The 26,098-nt window shown below is 34.5% G+C and overlaps 1 protein-coding gene across 2 annotated transcripts; it reads right to left on the minus strand.

Annotated features, from left to right (window-relative positions):
• Window positions 1–2,399: 2,399 nt before the first annotated feature.
• Window positions 2,400–11,020, minus strand: LOC149153319 (cellulose synthase A catalytic subunit 3 [UDP-forming]-like). Of its 2 annotated transcripts, none has more exons than XM_089442089.1 (14): window positions 10,217–11,020; window positions 9,013–9,208; window positions 8,550–8,773; window positions 8,296–8,410; window positions 7,915–8,113; window positions 6,875–7,141; window positions 6,359–6,708; window positions 6,073–6,206; window positions 5,778–5,903; window positions 5,453–5,665; window positions 4,535–4,796; window positions 4,241–4,443; window positions 3,791–4,141; window positions 2,400–3,674 (listed from the first exon to the last, which is right to left on the minus strand). In XM_089442089.1, the coding sequence occupies exons 1-14, from the start codon at window positions 10,295–10,297 to the stop codon at window positions 3,090–3,092; spliced, it is 3,306 nt and encodes a 1,101-aa protein (XP_089298215.1). In that variant the 5' UTR covers window positions 10,298–11,020; the 3' UTR covers window positions 2,400–3,089. The 2 variants fall into 2 exon arrangements, with proteins under 2 accessions (XP_089298215.1, XP_089298214.1); XM_089442088.1 differs by having other exon boundaries at window positions 6,073–6,210; window positions 6,363–6,708; window positions 10,217–11,018.
• Window positions 11,021–26,098: the final 15,078 nt, after the last annotated feature.

Consider the following 26,098-nt stretch of genomic DNA (forward strand, 5'->3'; position numbering starts at 1 on the left):
AAATTGAATTTGGCTCTAATACCATGTCAAGCCAAGTAATCACTCCCAAATTGGATGAGTTTTGTATTGATGTGAATTGATGTGAATAAGCTCATATAACATTACAGAAGCAACCCTTGGTTTCATCTTCCAATATCAGTTCCTATTCTAACCATTTATGTTTCCGTTATTGACATGTTTACAAAATATTCAACATATCCCCAAGAATTAAATGTCTACCAAAAATTATGGCCAAAGCCAATTCCAAACTTGAATGGAAGAAAGAATAGAATAGAGAGACTTGGATATTAACCAAATGTCTCTTCCAAGCATACATTTAGAAATTGAAAACATTTTATAAAAACCAGAAATTACACAAATCATTTAAAGAACAAAAAAATGGTTTAATCCAACACTTGATGACAGACATGACTTTGGTGATCATACAAAATGAAAATATAAATCCAAGAAGTATCACAATAGTTCTTGTAAAAGGTATCTCAAACAAAATAGATGATCATTTCATTAAAAGAGGTTCAGTAAATTCAAGCAAACATCTTCTCCTGATAAGAAGAATAGATGCTTTATCTACACAAACTAGTAATTAGACAGACAAATGTCCCCCAAGGTACACACTTTGGGACAAGGAAGCATATAGAGAAACATTTCTTCACACCCCCTTTGGGAAAGAAATAGTCTAGGGAACACATTTCGCCAAAAAATGGCATCCCTCACCTCCTCCCAAAGGGCAAAACCTGCCCCCAAATATTTTGTCCAACCCCTTGAGATAAAACATAGATGGAATAGAGTTTTGAAAAGCTTGTGACCTTGGTAATTAATGGTAAATATTAAATTCGATCATTTTACTTGAATTTTCAACATTTTCATTCATTGTTCAAGATGTTTGAGTGGTTCCAACTTATCCATAGCTTCATATGGATAAAGTAAAATTTCTTATCCCATTTTAGAATTCAACAGACTCAACAGTTTCCACTATCTTAATATTGACAGGACTATAGCATTTCCACTAAATTACACTAATAAATTTTCATATAATGAATTGTTATTGTTAAGATTATATCATTATTATTTTTATTTCTGTAATTTGAAAGACAACCTTTATTTCTGTAATTTGAGAGACAACCTTTTGCTAGATACCCAAACATCCCACCATACCTCCTGAATTTCCCTAAAAAATGGAGGTACTCCCACACATCCCATGTGCATCTCCCCACTCTTGCACTTTCCCATGCTGAATCTTTGTGGAACATTGACTATTTCCGGCTCCTCGTTGAACAACCCAATATATCCTGATGGTATAAATACTAACAAGAATTTTTTTGATCTTATGCTATAACCTATCTCAACTGTAAAACGAGAATGTAGACTGACACTTGTGTTCGTAGCAGTTTCTACCCGCCATGCACAGTAAGAAACTCTGTTTTAAAGGTCAAACCCCTAGTGAGATGATAACATATCACTAAATTTTGTAAAATCCTTCGTGCTTTTTATCTTACCACATGTATTTCTGTCAAATACTTAAATTTCGTATATACAGGAAGGGAAAAACCGAACTGTAATCAATCATTGCATGCAAAATCATTTGAGATTAAAATATATGAAGCGAATGAAACATAAGAGTTTTTATTTAGGTGGATAGTGATTCATGAAAGAAGCTCCCACAGAGAAGACTTTCTTTTAAGACAGTGAAATATTGGGTGGCATAAATCACAGCAAGCACGGACCTCTGGTGACAGCTTGACGTTCTTGCAACCTCACCAGTGAACCAAAGCCCCATTGGGGGCATATTTTAAATCTGTATGTACTTGACCTGATACATTGCATAAAAGTCTACTGGATGAAAGTTGCTTTGCATGCAACTACAGTTATAGTGTGTGGCACACAAAACTAATTCAGTCCTCGAAGGAAACACGTGTGAAGGGATATAACAGTAACATTGAGGATAGGAATTAAAGTTTTATTCTTGAAGACTCCTTTAAAGATAAACTGCATCAAAAACATCACAAATTCAAAGAATAATTTGGTATAGTAATAAACCAGTATGCAAGTTGCATCTCATTCGTTCATTCATATATATATGACTCATCAAAAGATTTCGTTATTCATTCTTCTAAGCAAAAGGTTTCAATTCCAATAACTACTGTAGGTTCAGTTATTGTATTCCAAAATCCTTAGAGGAAAATTTATGGATAAATTATGCAAATTTGCAATTGACGGCAAGGATAAGAAACCTGTACAGAATGCATAATCAAAGACGCATTTTTTTACACATTCGAAAATTACCAGTGATTATAGTTTTATTCTAGGCGCCTTAAACTGTTATGTAATTCGACTAGAACATAAGAAATTTACCCAATCAATATGAGTTACAAGCAGAAAGTCCAGACAGAAGAGAAGAATTTGATGGAATATGCTCCTTATCTTATTCGCAAGCATGGAGAGTTTAAAAGTACCAATCACAACATATTTATCAAAGAATCTTCCATCGATGAAAATGAACTGGCTAATCCACCTACTACGCTATCTATATACTGCATACATATATCCTTCTGGAATGACAGTTGTCACAGTTGGATCGATCAATGTAAAATGGACAAACAGCTGACAACTAACAAATCATACAATGAATTCTTCTGTTTTAATACCTACAGTTCCAACAACCTAATAACTTGCATAAATAATACTTATGATTCACAACCTGCACACACAGGATCCTTATCACCAAGAACAAAAGATATGTTGATCTTCATGTTGAATAAATAATTCAATTCTTACGCGAACACTGGCTTCTTCCTGGCTAACAGGTTATATATCAATCTTAAATGGACAGATACTTCCATGGCATCTCACAACTTTATGACATGTTGACAGGAGAAAGTCCCAAATGGTTCTTAGTAAATACCCAATGACGGGTACATCTTAGACCTCGAGCAGCAACCATCCAGATCTTGCTCAATGCCTCGTCTCTTTCTACCATTTATTATCAGCACAGGTCTAAATGACTTGTTCCTCCAATAAATAATTTGGAATGTTGAATTAGGAAAATGCCCGGATAAATCATTTTCATAGCCAATGAATATAGTTTTAGCTTAGCAATTGATGCCACACTGTTGCAGATCCGGTCCTTTAATCTGTGTTGTGAAGGGATCTATTCGGACCCAGAGCAAAGAGAAGATAGAAGCGAGAAGAACAGACCAGACAACAACAATTGTGGGTGTCCTGTTCTGTCGTCCCATCAAACCTTTCAGGAAAGGGTAAAGATGGACAATCACCCAAAACGCAAAAAAGAGTTTTCCGAACAGGGGACCCCATGCTGCATAACCACTGCTGATAGCTTGTGAGATACCTGCCACTACACCTACAATGTTTATAACAAGTAAAGTGGTTGGAGGGATCAAGAGGGCAGTCCATTTGAACAGATACAACTCTGCAAAATCTCCGTCTTCATCTGAAGCTTTCGATGTGACAGTGAAGTTTGTGTCAATACCGGCAAGGACTTTCAGCAACCCCTGGACGACTGCAAAGAGATGAGCTGACACACCTCCAATGACCCAGAATTGTTCATTCCTCCACCATTCATCAATACCAACTCCACTCCATCGCATTTCCAGAATACCGGTTGCAAAAATGGAAAGAAAGAGTGCAATAAAAAAGAGACTTGCGAATGTGCTAATCTGCACGAGCATGCAACAATAAAATTAGTCTCCTATGGAACTACCACACCTTCCATTGTATGAAAAGCGCCACAAAATATTTCAGGAGAAAATTGCAACCAGGCCAAGAAGTTTACCTGTGGTATAATAAACTTCCCAGTGAGAAGACAAATAGCTGGCAATGTGCAATAAACCACCAAAGGGATAGAAGTGATGGGATAAACTGTAGTGTTTATGTATGCTAGCCTCTCCAGCCATTTCAGCCTTCCACCATAACCATACCAAATTGGGCAATGACGGCTGAGAAGAATTTCAACAGAACCCAATGCCCATCGAAGTACTTGGTTCAAACGATCAGAAAGATTTATAGGAGCAGACCCTTTGAATGCAGGGCGAGGAGGCATGCAGTAAATGGATCTCCAGCCACGAGCATGCATTTTAAATCCAGTTAAAATATCTTCCGTCACTGAACCATAAATCCAACCAATCTGCAGACACAAGATTGAATCAATTTAGCAATTAACTGAAGAATGAGGTATCAAAAGGCTGCATGAACTAATATGATAATCTTTCAAAGTCTTGCATACCTCACGTCCCCAGTCTGTCTTGTCTTCATACCCACAGCTAATAACATGGATAGCTTCTTTTAATAATTCAGCAGGACTAGCAGACTGATGAACACCGCCATTCTCCATGAGGGTGGATGCAACAAATACAGATGATTGACCAAATCTTTTCTCTAAGCTCTTCTGAGACATGAGCAAAGATTTCTCATCATCGAATCCTGCACCTTGAGTCCAGAAGTCCAAAAAAGAGAAAAATGTAAGATGAGTTGAAACTCAATCATCAGGTAGACTGTTCACCAAATGGAATGAAGTTACCTTCAACACCTTCTTCTATATCTTCCAGATTGAAGATAGGAATTGTGTTGTCAGTTTGCTTCAATGTTTTTGCGTCGTCCATTATTTTTTTGTCCACTTTCTTGTTCTTTCTAGTTCCACCGCAGCACATAGAAAAACAGTTTGGCACACGAAACTTCTTCTTCATGGGGGGATCATAACCATACAGTGCTGTCCTATTGAAACAACATCCTGTACCCACATAAACTGGGCCCTGGATTCCATCCAAACCTTTGAGGTTGATCTGCAAAGCATATGGTAACACATGAGTTTCCTGGAATAATAAAGATGTATGCAATTTGTGAAAATTCTAAAATGTCATATGATAAAATCATAAGTTAATATATATAGATGATTTTCTCCATCTAAAGCCACCTTCCTTCTTGCAGACTCACCTTATATGCATGGAAGATGACCATGCAAACCCGCATAGCATAAGCCTTGTGGGTTCACTAGGCTCATGATATGCGGGCTGACAATGCCAAAAGGGCCTGCAAGACAGAACCCTTCTAGCCGGCAAGGCATTAAGGTCAAGGAAGAGGAAACCACATTAAACATATAATGGTAGCCTAGATTGACTACTACATCATCTTAATTGTCTCACACGTGCCATTACTAGTATACACATAGGAAGGGTACTTGTCCAATGTACAAACCATGACAATAGCTTGCCCTGAAAATATCATTTCTGATATTTTTACTATTATATGTGAATGTTTGTTGTCATGCAGCGTGCATTTAGTAGGATGGATAGGCAATTTAATTTTAGACACACATAAATAAACATACACGTCTGTGCAGATGCATACATAAAGGAAAGTAGATATAAAGGCCTGTTTCTTCGGTATTGTTATAATTGTGATAAAGAGAAAGAAAACAGAAGGGTCTTGTAATGCTTACATCAAAAAACACTGTATTGTGATTGGCATACCGATCATTCCTATCAATACCATCAAACCTTTGAGGAAACTGGACGTAACAAACAGACCTCCCAAGATTAGGATCCATCATAAAACACATGGCCTCACGCAGCGCCTTACTATTATTTATATAGTGATCACAATCGAGGTTCAACAGATAAGATCCATTTGTGAGTACTGCTGAAACACGGACCTGCACATAATGAGAGGTAAATGTCACAATAACCAAATCAAAGCCATAAAATAAATACACTAAATATTAGAAGAAAAGAGAGCCCTGTAGCTATTGTAAGCAAAGTATATACCAATGAATTCATAGCACCGGCTTTCTTGTGGTGTTGGAAGCCAGGCCTCTTTTCACGAGACACATAGACTAGACGTGGTAGTTCATTGCCTTCAGTATCCATCCCTCCACTGTGTCCTAAAAACACCTGAATTATAGAAGCAAAATGACACTATGTAAGTAATCAAGATAACAGTTACACAAATACACTGGCTCTGCTCTTCCTACAGATTCTTGTGCAAGTCAATCATCTAATGAAACACCAAACAGATATATTGAGGGCAGTGACAGTTGATGAAATATAAAGAATGCCAAACCTGTATCATCCCAGGATGGTCCCTGGTATTATTTCCAGGCCAGGGAGTGCCATCTTGCATAACCCAGCCCTCTTCAGGTACTTTCTGGGCCTTCGCAACAAGCGCATTGATCCGAACCTTGAATTCTTCATATTCTCTCTGAAGTGGTAAGAACCAAGTAACAAATTACCCAACACTTGTTCAGAAAAAAGCCAACAATAAACTATTGTTCCTATGCACATATAAACTGACCAAAAAAATTAATTCATTCAATATATCTCTTATAACTAAAGTCTCCATATTATACTTGCCTTCATTGCCCTGCGCTCTTTTACAAAAGTAGGCTGTACTTTGTCCTTCAAGTAATCCATTTTCAGTGAGAAGTACCATTCTGGAGCTCTGGGTTCAATGTTAAACTTTTTGCAAAATGGCACCCATTTCCTTGCAAATTCTGAAGTTTCTGAAAGGGATTCGAAAGTCAACATGGCTGCTCCATCATCAGAAACATAGCAGGAAACCTTGTCAACAGGATAATCCACAGACAGAATCGACAGAACAGTGTTTGCAGTAACAAGAGGAGGCTCCTTTAAAGGGTCAACTGTACTGACGAAAATGTCAATAGCAGCCAACTGTGATGGTTCACCTTCTCGGTCATATCTGTAAACCAATATACAGTAAATTCAAAGTTTTCACAAAAGCTTCACTTCAAGCACAAGGACTGATTAACAGCCCCTTGCTGAGCTCCAGCTGCAATAGGATAGCAGAAAAGTCGAGATTTACAGCTGTGATACAAAACTTAGCAGCTTGAAAATGATAACCTTACCTCAAAGCAAGCCTGTCAAGGTATGTTTCCCTATTGATGGGTAGCCATTTCGGAAACTGATCCAGGATCCATGAAATGGCAAACCAAACCTCACATATCACAGAGGTAAACCATAGTCCATATGCATTGTTAACAGGATGCATTATCCGATAGCGGAAGAAAACACACAAGACAAAAAGCCGGATAACGATCACCATTCTATATGGATTGATCTTGGAAGAAGGAATGGACACCTTTCTAGAGAGAGGTTGACGAGCTTCATCATTCCTGCAGTGTCAAAAAAGATAAGCATATTAAGGCATAAAACAATTAACAGTGAGTTATGCAACAAATTGTAATCAGCAGAATGGTCTGAAACCTAAATAGAATATTCCCCAAGAAAGATAAATATAAATAGCTCATCAATCATCCATTTTGAGGCATTACTATGAATAATGGATAAGAGACCAAATCTCCATCGTAAAAGCTTCAAAGTTCTTACAATGTATAAGGGATTTTATTAGAGAACTGCGTTGTGTTCTTTGCTCATCTGTGTGTTAATCTGTATATAAAAGCTTGGCTAGCACATAGCAAATTTAAAATCACAAGGGTTTAAATCTGAAATAAATAGTTTGAATAACAGACAACTTCTCCTTATTAACTTTAGTAAGCAATCAGTACCAACCAACAAAAACATGGCTGTGTATCACCAGGGCCTTTTGAAGACTGTTACCACTCAAAAAGAATCAATACCATTGAATATATTTCAAACTTATTAATGTTTAAACCTAGCTTGGAATTACTATTCAGAATTCCTTCAAGAAGAGCCACAAAGGGTAGGGAAGGTTTAGTAGTCCATTACAGAAGCATTCCAGTGATGGAAAGATTAAACCACACAGTGAATCCTAGCAGAGAATCAAAGGCAAAATTTTCAATATGAGAGAATGGTATCCTTATTACTTTATCGCAAAAGCAAGAATGATGAAGCATCGAAGATACACAGAGCAAGTGACACAAGGCAAATCACTTTTCATCATTATCTAATTAAAGATAAGGCATACATTTGCAGGTCTTCATTTTCACCACCCCCAAAATCCACGTCTCCTCCTTTTCCTTCAGAAGCATAGTCACCACTATTCGTCACCTGCAACATATTTTTCTCCTGTTTGTTCTTCCAGCTTTCTACTCTCTCTTTCCAAGCAACATTTCCAAATCCATAGGAGTTGAAGTCTCTCGAATGATCCACAATTCTAACTTGAGCTGCAAATGCATTGAAACATCCATAAAAGCACATTTCATTGATGGTCATAAAACCAAAAGCTTCTGCAGAAATGTTAAGGACTATGATGGAATAAAATCAGTGCACAGCTCATATTTAACACAAGCAACCCAATCTGAGAAGAAAGGAAATGAAAGTATGGCAAGCAGAATGACTCAAATACCTGGACGACTAGCATCGGTGTAAGGTAGAGGATGAACACGCTTGCTGCCACCACCACTAGAAGGTGGAGCACCAACAGAATGCTCAGGAGATAATGCAGGCAATTCCCCAGAAATCTGCAATCAATCAGAGCCAGTTTAAGCATCATCTCAAGGGATGTGTTAAAACTCAAGAATCAATTCCAACATGATGTGTCACGCTTTTAAAAAATAAACAACTCCTACATTAGCGCATAAGGAAATACAGAAAACACACCGATTGACCATTGGTGAGCCGAGGAATTTGTGATTCAGAAACCTCCTGCCTTGTGGAGGTTGGGGCACCAACATCCTCCCCTCGCCCATAGGACATTTGCCAGCGCAACATTGCCTCTGCAATCTTTTGCTTCTCATTTCTGCTACCAGGTGGTGGGTAGTGATACTCATTCCCTACATCATCAGCACCGTCTTCTCCTTCATCGCCTTCCACCCTAGGACTACCTGTACAGAAATATTGAGCAGAATGCTTAGCCAATTATTTATCGATATCAGGTAGATCGAGGGCACTGGCTATAACTAAACTGCTTCTGCACACCCATTTAAATTGGATGCCTAAAATAAATTGGATTAGATAAAATCAAGATACAAGATCCAGTATTCTGCATTAGCTAATTCACTGTTTCAGAATTTTATACTTCAGAAGCCTGCTATTTGGAACAAATTGGAGAGGTTTAGTTAACCTTTATGCATCTTGTATCTAGTCTTGCATTGAGGACAGGATTGATTTCCATCTTTGCGCTCGTAATCATAGCAAGGTCTGCACACAGGAAAGGCACAGACATTGCACGCTACAAAGAGATCTCCATCTGCCGTTAGCCCAACATCATCACCACAGATCTGGCAGACTTGGCCGCTTAAGTGCTTCAAAGGTTTGACCTGCACTTTCATGAAAAACGGAACAAGTAAAATCAATCAGAAAATGTGACTATCAGTTTGCACGCCATTCCAGCAACTAGAAAGCACCATTTTAGTGATAAACTAAAGTGGACTTTTGCATGTACACTTGAAATAAATCTAAAAACTAAAGGTGTCAAAAACCAATAACATTATGACACAAAACCCAAATTAACCAGAACCAACAAAATCTGAGGTGCTTCAAATGCCATTAAGATACATGAATAGGAGCAGCAGCGAGATAACAAATGTAAAGAGTGGAGAGACATGTTGCTCGAGATGAGCTGATTTTCGTCTACATGGAGGATTTGCCACGCCATAAATGTAGCATAAAACAAGCTGATAGGCCAAACTAGTAAAGTCCTGATGGAAAGTCATCTGATAATTACATGGTCAAGAGTGATGAGCACATCTAACTAAAATGCCTCTTTGAACAATTATATAATAAAATTACAAACATATCAGATTTGATAGAATTCAACAACTTCCGTGAACAAAAACATCAATGTACTTGGACTATACATCGCAGCAATCCTAGAAAAGACAGATCTGAATTTAGCAAACCAGACACTGCATTTTTTTTATCTAATAAATCAGTGGGGCAAAGAATTAATTCTTTGGCGAAGTCATCCGAGTATCAGGCCATCGATTAAGATTTCATTCTTGCTCTGGTCAGCTTCCCCGAAATGAAACGAATTTCATAGGGATGGGGCAAGGTGCAAGTCCCTAATGCCTGGCTAGCTGCTACCTAAGCTGAGGGAAATCCGTTCTATGCAGTCAGCCCCTTGGGAACGATGGGCTCGGTATCTATATGGAAGCTCTGTGGAAAAATAAACGTCATAGAGATACCTATGTGGCAGATTCCACCAGATCTAGGTTCCAAACAGGGAGAACCATTTTATGTGATGAGTCGGTATATATTACAAGCCAGATCCAGTCACTATCGAAGCGTAAGAAGGAAACGTAATGGCAAAAAAAGACCCAACTTACCTCCGCTTGCCCTTGGCCACGACTTAAGTGAAGTTCATCCCCATCTTGAGAACTTGCATACAAACCCGAACCAGTCTCCATTGCAGCTATTCAATCTCAAATCTGCCAATGTGGCTGCTCCAAAGCAAAACACAGACCCTATAAATAGAACCCCCAATTAACAAAACAAGTTGAGTTCCTTCATAAACACAAGAGGGCATTCTAACATAGGGCTTCCGATCAGCACAGCGCCCAGCAATAACAGCTACCCGACAATCCGACCCCTGTAAAGGCAAGCATCTCTATACAAACACCATCGCCACCACAAGCCTGGCTTAACCCTCTACATTCAAATGGGTATTGAATGCCATCCAACATTGAAGAGAAGAGAATGAAGCTAACATCCTGCCAGAAATCAGTGAGATTCAGCCCTTAAACACCCAAAACCTTCACATTTCCAGTCGAGCCACAGTGGTAAGATGAAAAACGCGATGACCCAACACGCTTCACGCTGTTTTCTGTCAAATCCAGTGCAATGCCAGCTGGGTGTAGGAGAAAGGAAGCCGCCGAGTGGTTTGCCCTATTCGCTCGCTCACTCTAGAGTCTAATCCCTCTCAGACCATTCCACGGCAATGCCAACACTCTATATATCGAGCACAACCACCAAGTGCTCCTCTGAATGTCTAGATTCACCTCCAAAGATCCTAAAAGCTGGCGGCCCAATAATTCCACCCCGCTGAAACCAATTATTAGGGAAATAAAAAAGGGCTAATTGTGCAGTAAAAAAGTCGTTCCCAGATCACAACGCCGGTCATTTTTCCTAACCTCTATGCCAGCGTTCGATTCCTGATGGGGCTCTGCGAATGACGTCCGCAGAACGTGCATTCCGATTAACGAATAACAGCGTAAGTTAAACAAACTGGGCGCCTGGGGTGGAAAAAAACGCAGATGCAGATGAGCTGGCATGTCCTCGTCAGAAGCTGCCCCCGCTTCCCTGGGCAGGCCCTGCCCTTGCCCAGAGAACGCTTCTCGCCGGGGCCTTCGTTTCCGGCCACCGACACTCTGAATTCCACCCCGCCGGTCAGAGAATCTTTCTCTGCGACGGCGATCTAGTAAAGGGGTTTGATCTGACGGTCACCAATCCGCCCCTCAGCAAGGCGGCAGTCCACACCGTTGGATGGGTGCCATAGGTTTGGGTTAGGTAGCCTCGATGGTTTTGGCGGGGGGCCACTCAATAATTTGAGTGACAATTTTTTCGTTTTTATTTTCCCAACAGTAAAACAAACGTACGGTCGCCACAAATTTTACTATTCTATGAACCTCCGCGTATAAATGTAATTCCCGGCACATGCATGAGGTAAATATTTTTTTTATAAATTATATGGTCGTTATATAATGTAAAGTTTAAAGGTTTAATTTGATTTATGGGTATTAATGATGTTCATATTTGGTTAGTTTTGTATCGCTAGATTTATAAGTGGAATTATTTTAAATTAAATATGTATTAATAATAATTTTGTGAAAATAAGTTATAAATTTAAAAACTTGTTACGTCTTAGAAAAGTTATCAAATATTTAACATATTTGGTTAGTTTTGGCATTGATAGTTTTATAATTGGAATTTTGTTTAAATTAAATATATTCGTTTTGTTAAAAAAAATTGAACATTTTTTTATGATGTGAGAATTTCTAACACCCTCGCTATTCGTGCCCTTAGGATCTCCGATTGTGAGAGCTTTGATAAGGAAAGATCCCATCTCCTTAATGTCTTTGTGGAGAATGGATATAGCATGCGCCTAGGTCAGAAGGCTTTCCAGAGAGCCTCAAAAAACGCATTAATTAAGAAAGAGCCAAAAGAGCGTCCTCCAGGTGTCCACCTTCCCTATGTTCAAGGAACCACGGACAAGATTGCTCGGATCCTTAAAAGGTATGATATTCCCTCAACCTTTAGGCCCCTCAACACCATTCTCAATTCCCTCCGATCGGTGAAAGATCCCGTTAACCTCAAGGACATGAAGGGTGTCTACTTGATCCCTTGTTCTTGTGGGACCCCCTATATTGGGGAAACAAGACGCTCCATCCATCAAAGAATCCGCAAGCATGCAGCCGACCTAAGACATGGGAGATCCAAGTCTTCAGCATTAGCAGAGCATGTCGAAAAGACCAAGCATCAGGTGTGTATTGAGGAGGTCAAGGTTGTTGCCAAAGTCGCTCAGTTTCACCATCTTAAATTGAGGGAAGCTATTGAGATTGAGAAAAGGCCGAGCAATTTCAATAAAGATGATGGTTGGAAAATAAGTAGGTGCTGGATTCCAGCACTCTCTTCTTAGTCGTTTTTTGTGCCCCTCCAATTTTATTTTATTTTATTTATTTATTTATTTATTATTATTATTATTATTATTTAATATTATAATATATATATAATATTAGCAATAAATAATTAAATAAATTACCTTTTTAAAGTAACCTTACATTATTTATTTTAACTTTATTTATTTATTTATTTATTTATTTATATATATATATTTTAATAAATATATTATTACTTTTTTAAATTATATATATTTGATTATTAATAAATAAATTATTTAATTACTTTCTCAACCTATGATTAATTTATATATATATATATATATATATGATTTTAATGATAATTATTAAATAATTTATATTAATAAATTATTTTTTTAATCTAACCATTAATCCTAACTTTTACCTTAATAACCTAATATTATAACTCTAATTATAGAATATATATATAATTGTTAATAAATAAGTTAAATAAATAAATAATTACATCTTTAACTTTAAAATTATATTTTAACTAACTTCCATAAAAATAAACTAACCATTGAATTATTATTGATTAAAATACTAGTCAACCTAATATTATGATTTTAATTAAAATATATATATATGTATAATACCAATAATAATTATTTAATAATTTGAATAAATAAATAAATTATCGTTTCAAACCAACCATTGAAATTATTAATCCTAACTTTTACCTTAATAACCTAACATTATTATATATATATATTAATTTAAATTTAAATAAATAAATAAACTCCCTTTTAGAACCAACCATTTTACCTAATTTAATTTATTTCCATAAGAAAAATAATAGTAATAATAATTATAATAATAATAATAAATTAATAAATAAGAATTTGACCTGGGTCCTAAGGTCAAAATTAGCCGTTAGTTAATTTAGCCGTTGGAGATTCTGCTCAGGCTATTTATCATGCTAAGTTGGAGACTCTGCTCAGGCTATTTATCATGCTAAGTTGGATCTGTTTCTTCAACTTGTCCTGACGATGAACCACACTAGTTGGTTCGAAACGCGTCGACAAATGTCTGTCTACATGTGATTTACGCTGAAGTTATTCTTTCAAATATTATGGATCACAGAAGCCTCAATTCAACTAAAGATGTATTTTGTTTTGGAAAAAAAAAACAAAACTTGCATGAATATATTCATGATATTTAATATAATACTCAATATTTAAATTCAAAAGAGTGAAGGGAATTCTCTTTGAATGGTTCATGAGGCCCAATACTTGCTAAGGTTTTGCAAATGGGGTAGCAAGCTAAGTGGGCTTGATTGCAGGAAAACTCTATAGTTAAGTGCTCTTGAGATCTGGGATGGGTGACATCTGAAAAACCCTCAATACTTCTATTCATCTCCTTAAATAATATATTAATTATTAATTTTTTTATAAAGTATTCTTACAAATTTGAAAAAAAAAATTGGCTATGTAAAATAAACGATATAATTTTGTTTAAAAATAGTTTAGTTTTATTTTAATTTAAAAGTTAATTATTATTAAAATTTAGTTATATAATTTTAGATGCAATCATAAGTTTTCATTATTAAAATTGTATTTTTAATAATTAAATAAATTAACATTTTCAAAAATCTTTAATACATTTAAATTGTATAATCTAACCATTAATGTTTGTAATTCTAACAAATTTTCTAATTTTTAGCTAAATTTTAAATAAAATAAAATAAAAAATCTAAAAATTAACATCTTTAAACTACACTACCTTTTTAGGAAGAGAAAATGAGGTTGGCCTAAACTTTTAAGTTCAAGTTTTAGGTGAAAGAGGAAGACTTTCTTCAATCTATGGAGTTAGCATTTAATGGCCCTCCTTCAAGTAACCTTATTTAGGATACACATGTTTGGTAATCTTATATATATATATATATATATATATATATATATATATAGATATAGATATAGATATAGATATAGATATAGATATAGATAGATATATATATATATATATATATATATATATAGATATAGATATAGATATAGATATAGATATCATTTTAAAAAATAAAAATATTTATAATTGAATTTCACTTAGTTTAATTATAAGATGTTTTTATTTTTTTAACAATATTTTGTACTTTAATTATGAGATGTTTTTTATTAGAAATCTTGCAAAAATTTTATGGAATAATAAGTTTGAGTTTTATGATTCACACATTTCAAGTTTATTTATACATTCAAAACAACAACAAAAATTAACCTAAAATATTTATAAAAAAATTTACAAATAAATAAACTAATTAAAACTTTGTTAATAAATAAATTTAATTAATACTTTTCAAAACTATAAAATCTACTCTTTCCACCCCTACAATGATTTGAATACTTAAAACAACAATTCATTTTTAATAATTTATCTCTTTTAAAAATAAATAAAATATAAATATCACATTTATCGAATTCAAAAATATAATTTACTTAGTATTTGAATACTTCAACAAATATGAAAAATATAATTATATATATATAACAGTTGTCTATAATGCGATATATATATATAATAACATATGGAAACCATTAATTATTCAAAAATTGTTAAACGATTCATTTCATTACACCAGAAACAGTGAATAATGACGAAGGTGTAAACTATTAACCAGAAAAAGAAAAACATTTCATAAAATACCACAAACAATCAATAATGAAAAAGTTGTAAACTATTAACCACAATAAAAAAATCATTTCATAACAAGAATAAAAAAAAAAAGCATTAATAACCATACAAACACTAAACACATTGGCATGAAAAAAAATTATAAAAAAAAAAAGTGAGTGCATATTTTGTACAAAATATTTTGTAGGTCAAGCTCTTCAAGATCAATCCAATGACTTTGGAAAAAAAAATATCAAAATTCAAATTTAAAACTACCATGACTAAATATAATATATTTATTTAACTTTACAACTCATCTTATCTAACCCCTTAACGTCATAGTACGACATAGTGATGTTGAGTTGATATCTCAACTTATGTCGGTAATGGTTTTTCACTCCATACAGTTACAATTAGCAATTGACTTAAGTGTGATTGTGACTACAATATGTTCCAAAATCCCTACTTCCCACCCGTTACCAAAATTTGTTAAACGACAATTTTAATATGTGGCTGCTAGGCTATGGTTTGGTTGTTGGGCCAAGGATTGTATGTAAATGTTGAGAGATGAATATCTCTCTGCCATGGTTAGGTGTAGTATGCTTTTCTCTCAATTGTCACATGGAAAAGATATAGATCATTGGATCAATGAGTGTGATGTGGCAATATTTAATTTAGAAGCCCCTTTCAACCAAAAGGTTCTTATGGTTTCTTGGTTGTCAAAACAGCTTTGCAAGGTCTAATGAGTGATGGAACTTCATGGTTTCATTACTCTGCTACATTAGTGTCCTCACTAATGGCACCGACAACCTCTTCTTACACACTTGCCACATGTTGTTGACATAAAGTATGATGTGCAAGTCATTTAATTATCAGAGTTTTTTTTGTGGGACCATGTGATATAACAAGAAAGTAGTACTTTAACCAAGTGATTTTTTTAAAAGTGTTTTGGGTGTTTTTTTTAATTTATATTACTTAGAAATTTGGTTAAAAATGGGTAAGATCACCATTTACAGTGGTTGGGGTTAGGGGACCAATAATGATATCGGGCCATAAATGAACAGCGGGTGTATATGGTCACCGTTCGATTTTGCTAAGGCCGAAATGGAACGGTGGCCATATACACCCGCTGTTCATTTATAGTCCGATAGCATGGAAAATATGGCTCGCTTTGGGTTTATATGTTCAAAATGTTTCAAAGATCTTTCAAAGTATTAAATTATTGTTTATATTCAAAAATGCAATTTAAATTATGAAATATTGCAATTTTACTTAAAATCATATTATTGGATTTTGATGAAAAATGTCAAAAAGTCACTTCATTATAAAATGTCTAACAACAAAAACATGCTTCCAATAAAAATTATTGATGAATAATTACAATATTCAAATTGTAATAATACTCTTAATATTATATTACATAATTCAATGCCCTTTTGTAATAGCTCGAATGGTTGATGAATGATTATAATATTCAAATTGTAGTAATATTTTTAATATTATATTACATAATTCGATGTCATTTTTAAAGAAGGTAATAGCTCAAATGATTGAGAGGTAAGTTTTGCATTTTCCCCTGCATTTTGCATGTAATAGATCATCCATGATGGAACTGATATCGATCGATGGTTTATCCCGATCCATTCCTCCATGTATTCATCACCGCTTATATGACCTTAATATAACATATTTTGATTTTTCTTCTGGAAAAAAAAAGTTTTGCATTTTCCCCTTTTAAGTTTAATTTTTTTTATGAGATATTTGACCTATTGTTATATTGTGAAAATCATAGACGCTCTTAAGGATGAGACTCTCAGAATAAAGACATTTGGATGTCTTAGATTTTACTAGGCTAAAAATTATTGATATATCTTATTTGTAAATTATTAAATATATATTTAAATTACAATAATAATCAATTAATCTAATTTTAAATCCATGTCAAATCACTTTAACAAATTGGAGTTGTCTTTAATGTGATTTTTTGGAAGTTTTCACGGTGGGTTTTTTTGGTCAAATCTCTTTAAAATCCGGCAGGAATTTTTTGAAATCACAAGTTTGATGGGTAATCCTATGCAATCGAAGTGCCTCAGGGGTTTTCCAAGGTGCTGAATCCATAGATACAATCAAGAAACTAATTTAAATAACACAAATCAAGATTTCACCTCAAATTTTTCCATGTCTAAAAAATCACACTAAAGACAACTCCTAACAAATTTACCAAAATTTCATATTTTAAAATACAAATATAATAACTATTAATATAATTATTATAAATAGCTTAACCATTGCATAATCATCGATTCCTAATCACCATGTGAATTTAGCTTATCATATTAATATTTTTATTTTTTGTTGGTTGTTTAAATCATGACCTATAAAGTGAAAGATTATTCACATATAACAAAATGTACATAACAACCAAGTTGTTGGATTGGAGAAAAGAAAATAATAAGAACCCCATGAAAGAAAAATAACGAATAAAATATAGAAAGATGAATAACCCTACCATTGAATAAAATATAATATGAATAAGCCTACCACTAAATACATATGCTCTTGCAACCACCGAATGTTAACATTTACTAGTAATGTAATCGCAATAAAGAAGAGGGAGGTCAACCTCATGACCTTTAAAAATATTAATCACTTTCTAATGTCCTCCATATTGTCATTTAAAGCCTTAAACATTAATAAGTGTTTCTTTCTTATAAGTCATCATTGAGAAAAATAATATTTTACTATAAAGCATTTACATACCCAACAAAAGACAGTTGTGTATGAGAGAGACGAATATATGATGTACATATACTATAAAAGACACTCGCAGAGGGAAGAAAGGGGAATATATTATAGTAATGAACATATAAAATGTTATACCTTATTAATGAATATATAAAATTAGATGGAAGAAAGGAGAATATATTATAGTAATGAATATATAAAATGCTATACCTTATCATATACATGTAAGTTGGGCAATCACCATTCTATCTGGATATAATCCAATTTAATTACTTGAAATATTATATTTTTTATAAAAATGATATATCTTAAATCTAAGTTGGACAATCATCATTATAGGTTTATAAAATATATATATAAGATTTAATTAATTATTTTAATTATTATAATTTATAATTTTTATAATATGATGATGAATAGTGTTCATTAAAATTTATATGGTTTATTGGACTTTAAGAATGTAAGAGAGTAATTATAATTCTTGACGTTTTATTTCTATGCTTAAAAAGAAGCAAGAGAATGTTTTTGGATCACCATAGTTTTGCTAAGTTAAATGGTCTAGAAGGTTGGTACTATGACAAATTATAGAAAATTAGATCAAATGTGAGTATAAGATGAACAATCTAAGAGAAAGTGTTTTTCATCTTCAACCCTCTTAGGATCGCACAAGTGACAAACTCTTTTATCTCATGGCATCTTGGGAATTGACCAACGCTCAATTTCACTATGAAGTTCATGAGAATTAGTTATAATCTTGGAAATATTCATTTTCTTCTTAACACTAGTCAAGACAGAGAGATAATTTTGGTTTTTGAAATTAGGGTTGATCACCTCCTTATAATATCGTAGTTTTATTTTTCCCTCCAACTCTTTATTTCCCCACAATTTCTCCTTAAATTTAAAAGTAATAATATTTTAATATTATCTAGATTCTGCAAGATAATCTCCTCCTTTATTCCTCAATGGTCTAGCCAAGACTGGGCATCCTTATGCCACCCTCGCTTGAGCAAAAGGTGGGGGTCTTGGCTAAAGTTAGAAGCAATTTTATGAAATCTCTTGGTTTCCATGTTGTAGAACTTCTACTTGTGCATAAGATACCTAGTCATAGTCATGCTTTCAATGGGGGAAAGGCTTGCTTCAATTAGGAGGATAGGGTAGGGAGTATTTCCTTTAATCTTAAGGTTGTAGGTTATAAATTGCCTTTAGATCTATTTAATTTTCCTCCATGATTCTCTAGATATACTGCAACCACAAACCTCATAGTAGTGACAAGAGTCTTAAAGAGGAGTTTATTTTTAATGCAAGATCCAAAGATCTACCAAGTTACAATTGTTTTCAATCCTATAGTAAGTTTTCCAACCTCCATTTATCATTTTTCAATACTATAATTCCAATTGAGCTTATGATGGATGTGTGATTCCCATACCTTTGTATGAAGGAACTTCCTCCAAGGAGTTGTCACAAATGAAAGTATCATAGGTGATATTTTTAGATTTAATTATAATGACTTTAGTTTTGTCAATATTTACAGTCATATCCATCTAAGAGCATAAATCTTGGAGGATTATGAGTTGCTTTCCAAGATCATAATGGTTCCTTGCCAAAAGAGTAATATTGTCATCATAAAGGAGAAGAGTTATGACCATGCCAGTCAGCATGGGGCCAACACAACCTGCATCTTCCAAACACTCCTTTAGCTTATCAATGTATTCGCCAAAAAGGATAGGCGATAAGGGTGTAACATACCCTCCCTTATCTATACCAATATTTGGAGGCAATCACTATACGACCCAATTTCCAATCAAAAGTTTTCGATCTATCTTTTTTTTTTAATTAACCCTCAACATTATGTAATTTATTTTAATTGTTGGTATCTACGTTATACAACAACAAAATGTAATACTTTTTCATTGTTGTCCATTGTTAAGGATGATACCACATGAAATACTATATTTTCGAAAAAAAAAACATTATTGAGCTCAAATTTTGGGAAATTAAGGACATGATCGTCGTTGTGCATGGTAAAACAAATCAGATTGAAGTATCTTCCTATAAATTAGACTTGAATAGACTAGACTTATCCCAAAATTACTACATTCAAAATACAACATTGTAATCCACTCTTTAAGGGCTTTTCTTCTCCTTGGTAATGTTTATCAAGATAGACGGGCATTCAACAACAACAATGAAAGTTGCACGGGAATATATTAAACTATAATTGGAGCGCTCGGTGTAGGTATTTAAGTTCAAAATGGGGATCAACCATGGGGTTTGCCTTTTTCTTAGAAGTTTCAAATAATTTTTCTTGCTAAATCTCACTAACGTTGTCATGTACATTATATGTTATAATTATAGGTCATGTGCCTTCTCAAAGAGGACTTCTTTCTCATGTAACAATATTGATCAATGCAACTTAAATGCTACCATGAATGGTGCTCTGTAGGTTCATGTTTCTCACCGAGCTACACATACAATGTCTATCACAGTATTGGTAGTAGCTTCATGCCAGTACCCTGAATACAAAATTCCATTTTATATGTACCAATTTAAAAATTTTGATGGACACTACTATTTAATGCAAGAGCACCACCAACAAGCTATGGATATAAGGAGATATCATGCAATAGAAGCAACACCAGGCAGAATGAAGGCAATAAGGAAATAGACAATGCAAGAAAATGGAATACCAATGAAGGATGTTAAGTAGTTCATAATGTCATCTCAGTATTGAGAAGGAGGAGAGATCATGTTTAAATATTAATTTGAGAGCAGCCAAAACCACAAATTAGGGTCTGAGTAATATATATTAATGAGATGTGAGGAGCATGTGTATGAGAGAGGATATGTTCCTTATATGTTGGTTTATAAACTAACCATTGAGTGCAAGATTGAGAGGCATACCATGAAGAATGATACCACTCTCAAGACTGCAGAGAGATCTTTCCAAGTACATAGTTCTGTTGGAAAGTGTTGTGCAAAGTTGCATGTATCTTATTACAAAATCACAAAATGAAAAAGAAAAAAAATGAAGCATATGGAAGTCCCATCCGCATCAATTGGTTTGTATGTTTATGAAAACCAACATTAGAGAGTATAACCACCGATATATGCCAAATTTAATTAGAATTTGCTAACCAATGTCTAATCATAATTGGTATGGCAATGATGCTACAGATAATTGAGGCAATTTGTATTTGAGTTATATATCTTGTTAAGTTCAAAAACACAAACCTGTGATCCCTAAATCTTAGAACTACAACAATAGGCCTTGGAAGTAGAGAATGATGAGCATGCATGCACATAAGAAGAATTTAAATGACAAATAAAGACCAACTGAACTTATTTCAAACTCTACCAAGTCAACTTTCTACATAGGCAACAAGGTGAGAAAAACAAAAGGTTAAATTTATTGCATCTACCCTTATTATTCTAGGTGCTAAGAACTAATATTTATATGGAAAACAGAAGGCTAAATTTACTACCTCTACCCATGTTATTTTAGGTGCTAAGAACTGAGATTTATGTCACGATAGATGAGAGCATTCAACATATTTGCTTATATGGACTATATCATTTAGATAAGGCATAGATGATAGCGATATCCAAACCCACTAGTTAATACTTCAATGATGTCATCAGTAAACTATGACTATGTTTAAAACAAGGCCCAACTGGAAAGGGACTCCTCATAAGATCAAATAATAGCAGCATACACCTTATGCATGTAAAAATCTAGTAAATGACTGCACGAATCATTTTTCATTTCCTTAGATCATGTAACACCCCCACTGGTTTTGACAATATAAATGCATGTACCTTTTATATTAGGCTCGTGAGCCAGAAGTACTTTATTGGCCTATGTGCCCATGTAGTTTCAAAGATATTGATATGTCAATTTTTGGCTAAGTGACTAGAGGAGCCACGATGTAAATATTATAAATATTGTAAATGTACATATCCTTAAATATTAATAAAATAAGGCTAGTTTTGGAGCCCACTCCATGGAAAAGAGTATGGGGGAACAACTCTAAGGAAAAATGTAATGGTTGGAAATTTTGTTGAAAGTGCACCTGGGAACCATGAGGGTTCTAGAGGGTGCTGCATGGCAAGTTAGGGTCATTCATATATAAGGAAGTGTAGTTTGGGATTATTGGAGTTAATTCGGCAGGAGGTAAGGGGATTAGTCAGTGAGTCCTGGGGTGGACTTTGGAACTTATTGAGGACCAGTGAGTCCTAGAGTTGGACTCTGGGCTGGTTGAGGCATGGTTATTAAGTTAATCATGTCGACTGGATTCATCTTGTTTATGATGGGAGCCCCAATGCTGGCTCTGGGAGCTTAGCGCTCTGAGGGTTTGTCGACCCTGTTTATGGCTTGACGACCATGGAGTTTTGGTGGGGGCTCGTTGTCGTTTATGACCTGGAGAATGCCTGGAGCCTTGGCGCAACACGACTGTTGGGTTGGCACCTTGGCAATTATCCTGGAGGGTGTCTGGAGCCCTAGATAAACATGATTGTTGGGTTGGAACCTTGGTCATGAAGGTATGGATATTTTTCGGTTACTGTTGACTTTGGAGTTGTTGTCCCAACTCGAGGTGACTCAGTGGTTCATCTTATGAACCACTAGGTCTATGGTTAGGTGAAACGTGGAGAGCCCACATCTAGTTGGTTCATTAACACATATAAGTACCATGTTCCCTCGTGGTGTTCTATGTGTTTTGATGAACATTTAGGCATTTTAGTCATAAACCCTTATTTGGGTAGTTGTTGATTTATATATTGTGTGTCTGTGTTTGTATATTTTTATGTGTATATTCTCTGCATTTTAATTGATTTATTATTGCACAATATTTTTGGGGAGTGTTTCCATGTTGGGGTTGGGGACATTACAGAGTGGTATCAAAGCAAAGTTTCAACACACGGTCTGAATTGGGCCAGAAATTACAGTTTGATCGTCATATGTTTGACAAAAAGATATATGGCAATAATAACAAAAAAAAATCATTTTTTCCTTAAAAAAAAAAAGTGGTATCGTTAAAGGATATTTAACCAAATTTAATGGAATTCTAATGTAAAATTTAACGATCCTAGGCTTGATAGGGCCAAATTCAAAGCAGAACTGAAAAATAGAAAAGTTTCTTGCCATCTATTTAACAAAAGCCCTCACTTTAAATTTGATAAAAAGACTCCATCCTAAAATTAGAATATTGAAGCAAGGAAAGGCAAGGCACTGTGAAGGTAGATTGAGTCAATTACATAAATTTGATAAAAGAACTCCATCCTAGAATTAGAATATTGGACCAAGGAAAAGCAAGGTACTATGAGGGTAGATTGAGTCAATTACATAATCAGATAGGCAAAGTTGATTAATTCTAGTTTTAGAGAGACAAGATTTATGTGTAAACCACCCTAGAAATGAAGATTAAACTTCTATTCAAAAGTTATTTTTTAATATTATATATATATGTATGGGAGTCGAGTTGGCTTGTTGTTTAATGGTTCTAAAGTGTAAATCTTCATGCATGAATGGTTATAGACCGTAGGTTAACCAATGGAATTGAAATGATATTTCGAGCCTTATTGCATATAAAGTATTAATTCTTATAAAAACATATATATATATATATTGTTTTCAGGGGGAATGATTTTGTGTAATAATAATAAGGTTCGCTATGTCCATTTATAAAGGTTTATAAAGGTGTTGTATTTTTTTATTTTTATTTTTAATTTTTAGGCTTTAACTTTAATCGTTTAAGTTATAAACATTTGTTCATATTAATTTATATACATATGATTCATCCAAACATATCATAGCTTGCTATATCTCTTATTTTTTTTAATCTCATGGGTGGAATTAACAAAATAAATGATATATTATGCTTTGGAAATGGATCGAAAATGGTATTTTGGTTTAGAACATGCCATGAACACTACGGGCACAACAGTTGTAATATTTGGTAATCAATTTCGATTTATTTGTGTTTGAATGGCATATTATATTAAATTTATGAAATCAAATGCTCAACCATTCGGTTATATTATGATTTGCGGCCCATAGGTAGTGGATCTGGTTCGCTTATTGTGACGTCACGTTCCCATATGCGTAGTGGATGTGGAATCCCAAATAAAGGAGGTAATTGTATGAAGGAGATATATGGTCAATGTACGGCTAAAAATGGTGAACAAATCACGTTTATGGATGTAATAATATTTATCAGCTCATAATATAATGAAGGGTTTTGAAATGTGTACCATGAGTTTAAGAAAACAGAGCCCACTCATGCATGAAGACCATCAAAATCTATTATATTAATAAACCCACTAAAAAAATTATATTAATAAATTCAAAAGAACAAATATCCCATCACTCTTTTCTTTCTTTTTTCATCTGACATATATCATCATCATTGATTTATACACTAAAGATTTAAATTAAAAAAAAAAAGAGCACGGACCTATTGAAATAATTAAACAAATATTATAAAATTTAATACTAAAATTAAAAGGGAGGATGATGAACTTTTAAAAACTAAGGACATAGAGAAGTGGTGGTTGGCTACTACGCACTCACTAACAATTTCTTTTGAGATAATCTGATAGCTCCAACCATTCATTAACAACATTCTCGTTCCAACATGGTTTTGCATATCTATCTTCATAACTTGGAGAGGAAAACACAAAAAGAACTCCCTCCAATCGTGCTCTTCCACCTCTTTCACTAGACACCTCTTATGTACATTTCGAAACCCCATATGTGGCTTAGAAAATGGCCACATGGAACGTGACTATTTGAATAGCCCTTTCTATTTGAGGGGTTAGATAGTCTCCTAGTTCCAACTCCTCCAGATACAAAAATACCTTCAATCCACATAAAATAAGTTGATGCTAGAGTAAACTCGTGAAGGTTTTCTTGACATTGGGACCCTTATGATTTATAAAGACATCATAGGAGGAATTGTTCGAGTTGTTGGGATGAGAAGAGGTGGAACCTGTAGGTGGAGGCAGAGGAATTGCTTGAGTTGTTGGGATGAGCAGAGATGGAGCCTGGAGGTGCATGTGGAGGCGGTGGCAGAAGAGGATGCAACCATTACCAATTGGAAATAGACAAAAACGAGGGATGAGTTAGATTGACACTGGGATTACAAGGGAGGATTTGCTACAGTGGGAGAAATTGTGGATGTGAAAGACACAGATGTCATGCACAGATACTTATATATAAATACTCATCAAAATTGTTTATGTCTGAACGCTTATTTTTGTACTGACTGACCACAACCACGTCAAGTGCATCTTGGGTAAAAGGAAATGTACCTAATACCAAGTCCTAAGACCTGTTGAACCACAATGCCAACAACGATCCACTGATTAGGGGAAGCAATGACACAGGCAAGGTTCCATCCGTCTTAATTATAAATAAAATATGTTAATAACAATATTATATAATATAATTTAAATTAAAGTAATCGATAACCGAAATTTTTAGAAATGTTATCCGAAATTTTCATAAATATTATGTACATAGGCAACCCTCATAGGGCATTTTATAATATTATTTAATTTTTTTTTTTGAAACCTCTAAAAATCAAAGTTAAATTTTTTTTTATAGGTGAATTTTTCTCAGCACTTCTCTGACGTGCTAGAGGCCTCTCGAAGGGCTGTGACATGTTCAAATTAGAACATTGCTTGAGAGTCCAGGAATGGTGGAGGCATGGTGTGAGGCAGTGCTTGAGAGTCCAGGAATGGTGGAGGCATGGTGTGAGGCGGTGCTTGAGAGTCCACGAATGGTGGAGGCGTGGTGTGAGGTGGACCATAGCCACATAAACCGCACCATGCACTATGTCGCCGAGAACCATAGATTTGGTTTGGCAAAGATCACACATATCGGATGTGGAGGCGTATGGTAATTAACAGTCGAAGGGTTCGATGGCTGGAGTTGGTCCCATCGCTAGATTGATGTCGCTTCATGCGATTGGTATCAGGTCGGAGGAATAGCCATACACCCAGAAATTTGGTTTACAACTAAAAATTCTAGAAAAAAAAATGAGGAAAAACTACATGAAATTTTAAGGGACAGAACAATTAAACAAGCTGCAATCTTTCCAAAGGAATAATTTTAGCTTGGGTATCAAAATAGCACAAGTAGACAGTCAATAGAGAACTATTGACAAGGAGAACAACCTCGTAAACCCATATTTTCATTTTCAACATTAATTTAGGGTGAAA

Source organism: Pinus tabuliformis, chromosome 9 (assembly GCF_031772625.1).
Source record: "Pinus tabuliformis cultivar Carrire ecotype Pingquan chromosome 9, CPIR1, whole genome shotgun sequence".
NCBI classification, from domain to species: domain Eukaryota; kingdom Viridiplantae; phylum Streptophyta; class Pinopsida; order Pinales; family Pinaceae; genus Pinus; species Pinus tabuliformis.

Coding starts and splice junctions, on each gene's coding strand:
- LOC149153319 (XM_089442089.1), bottom strand. CDS start 10,297: ATGGAGACTGGTTCGGGTTTGTATGCAAGTTCTCAAGATGGGGATGAA. Junction 8,411..8,549: donor GGCTCACCAATGGTCAATCG/GTGTGTTTTCTG, acceptor GATTGATTGCAG/ATTTCTGGGGAATTGCCTGC. Junction 4,797..5,452: donor ACAATACAGTGTTTTTTGAT/GTAAGCATTACA, acceptor TATGCTTTGCAG/ATCAACCTCAAAGGTTTGGA.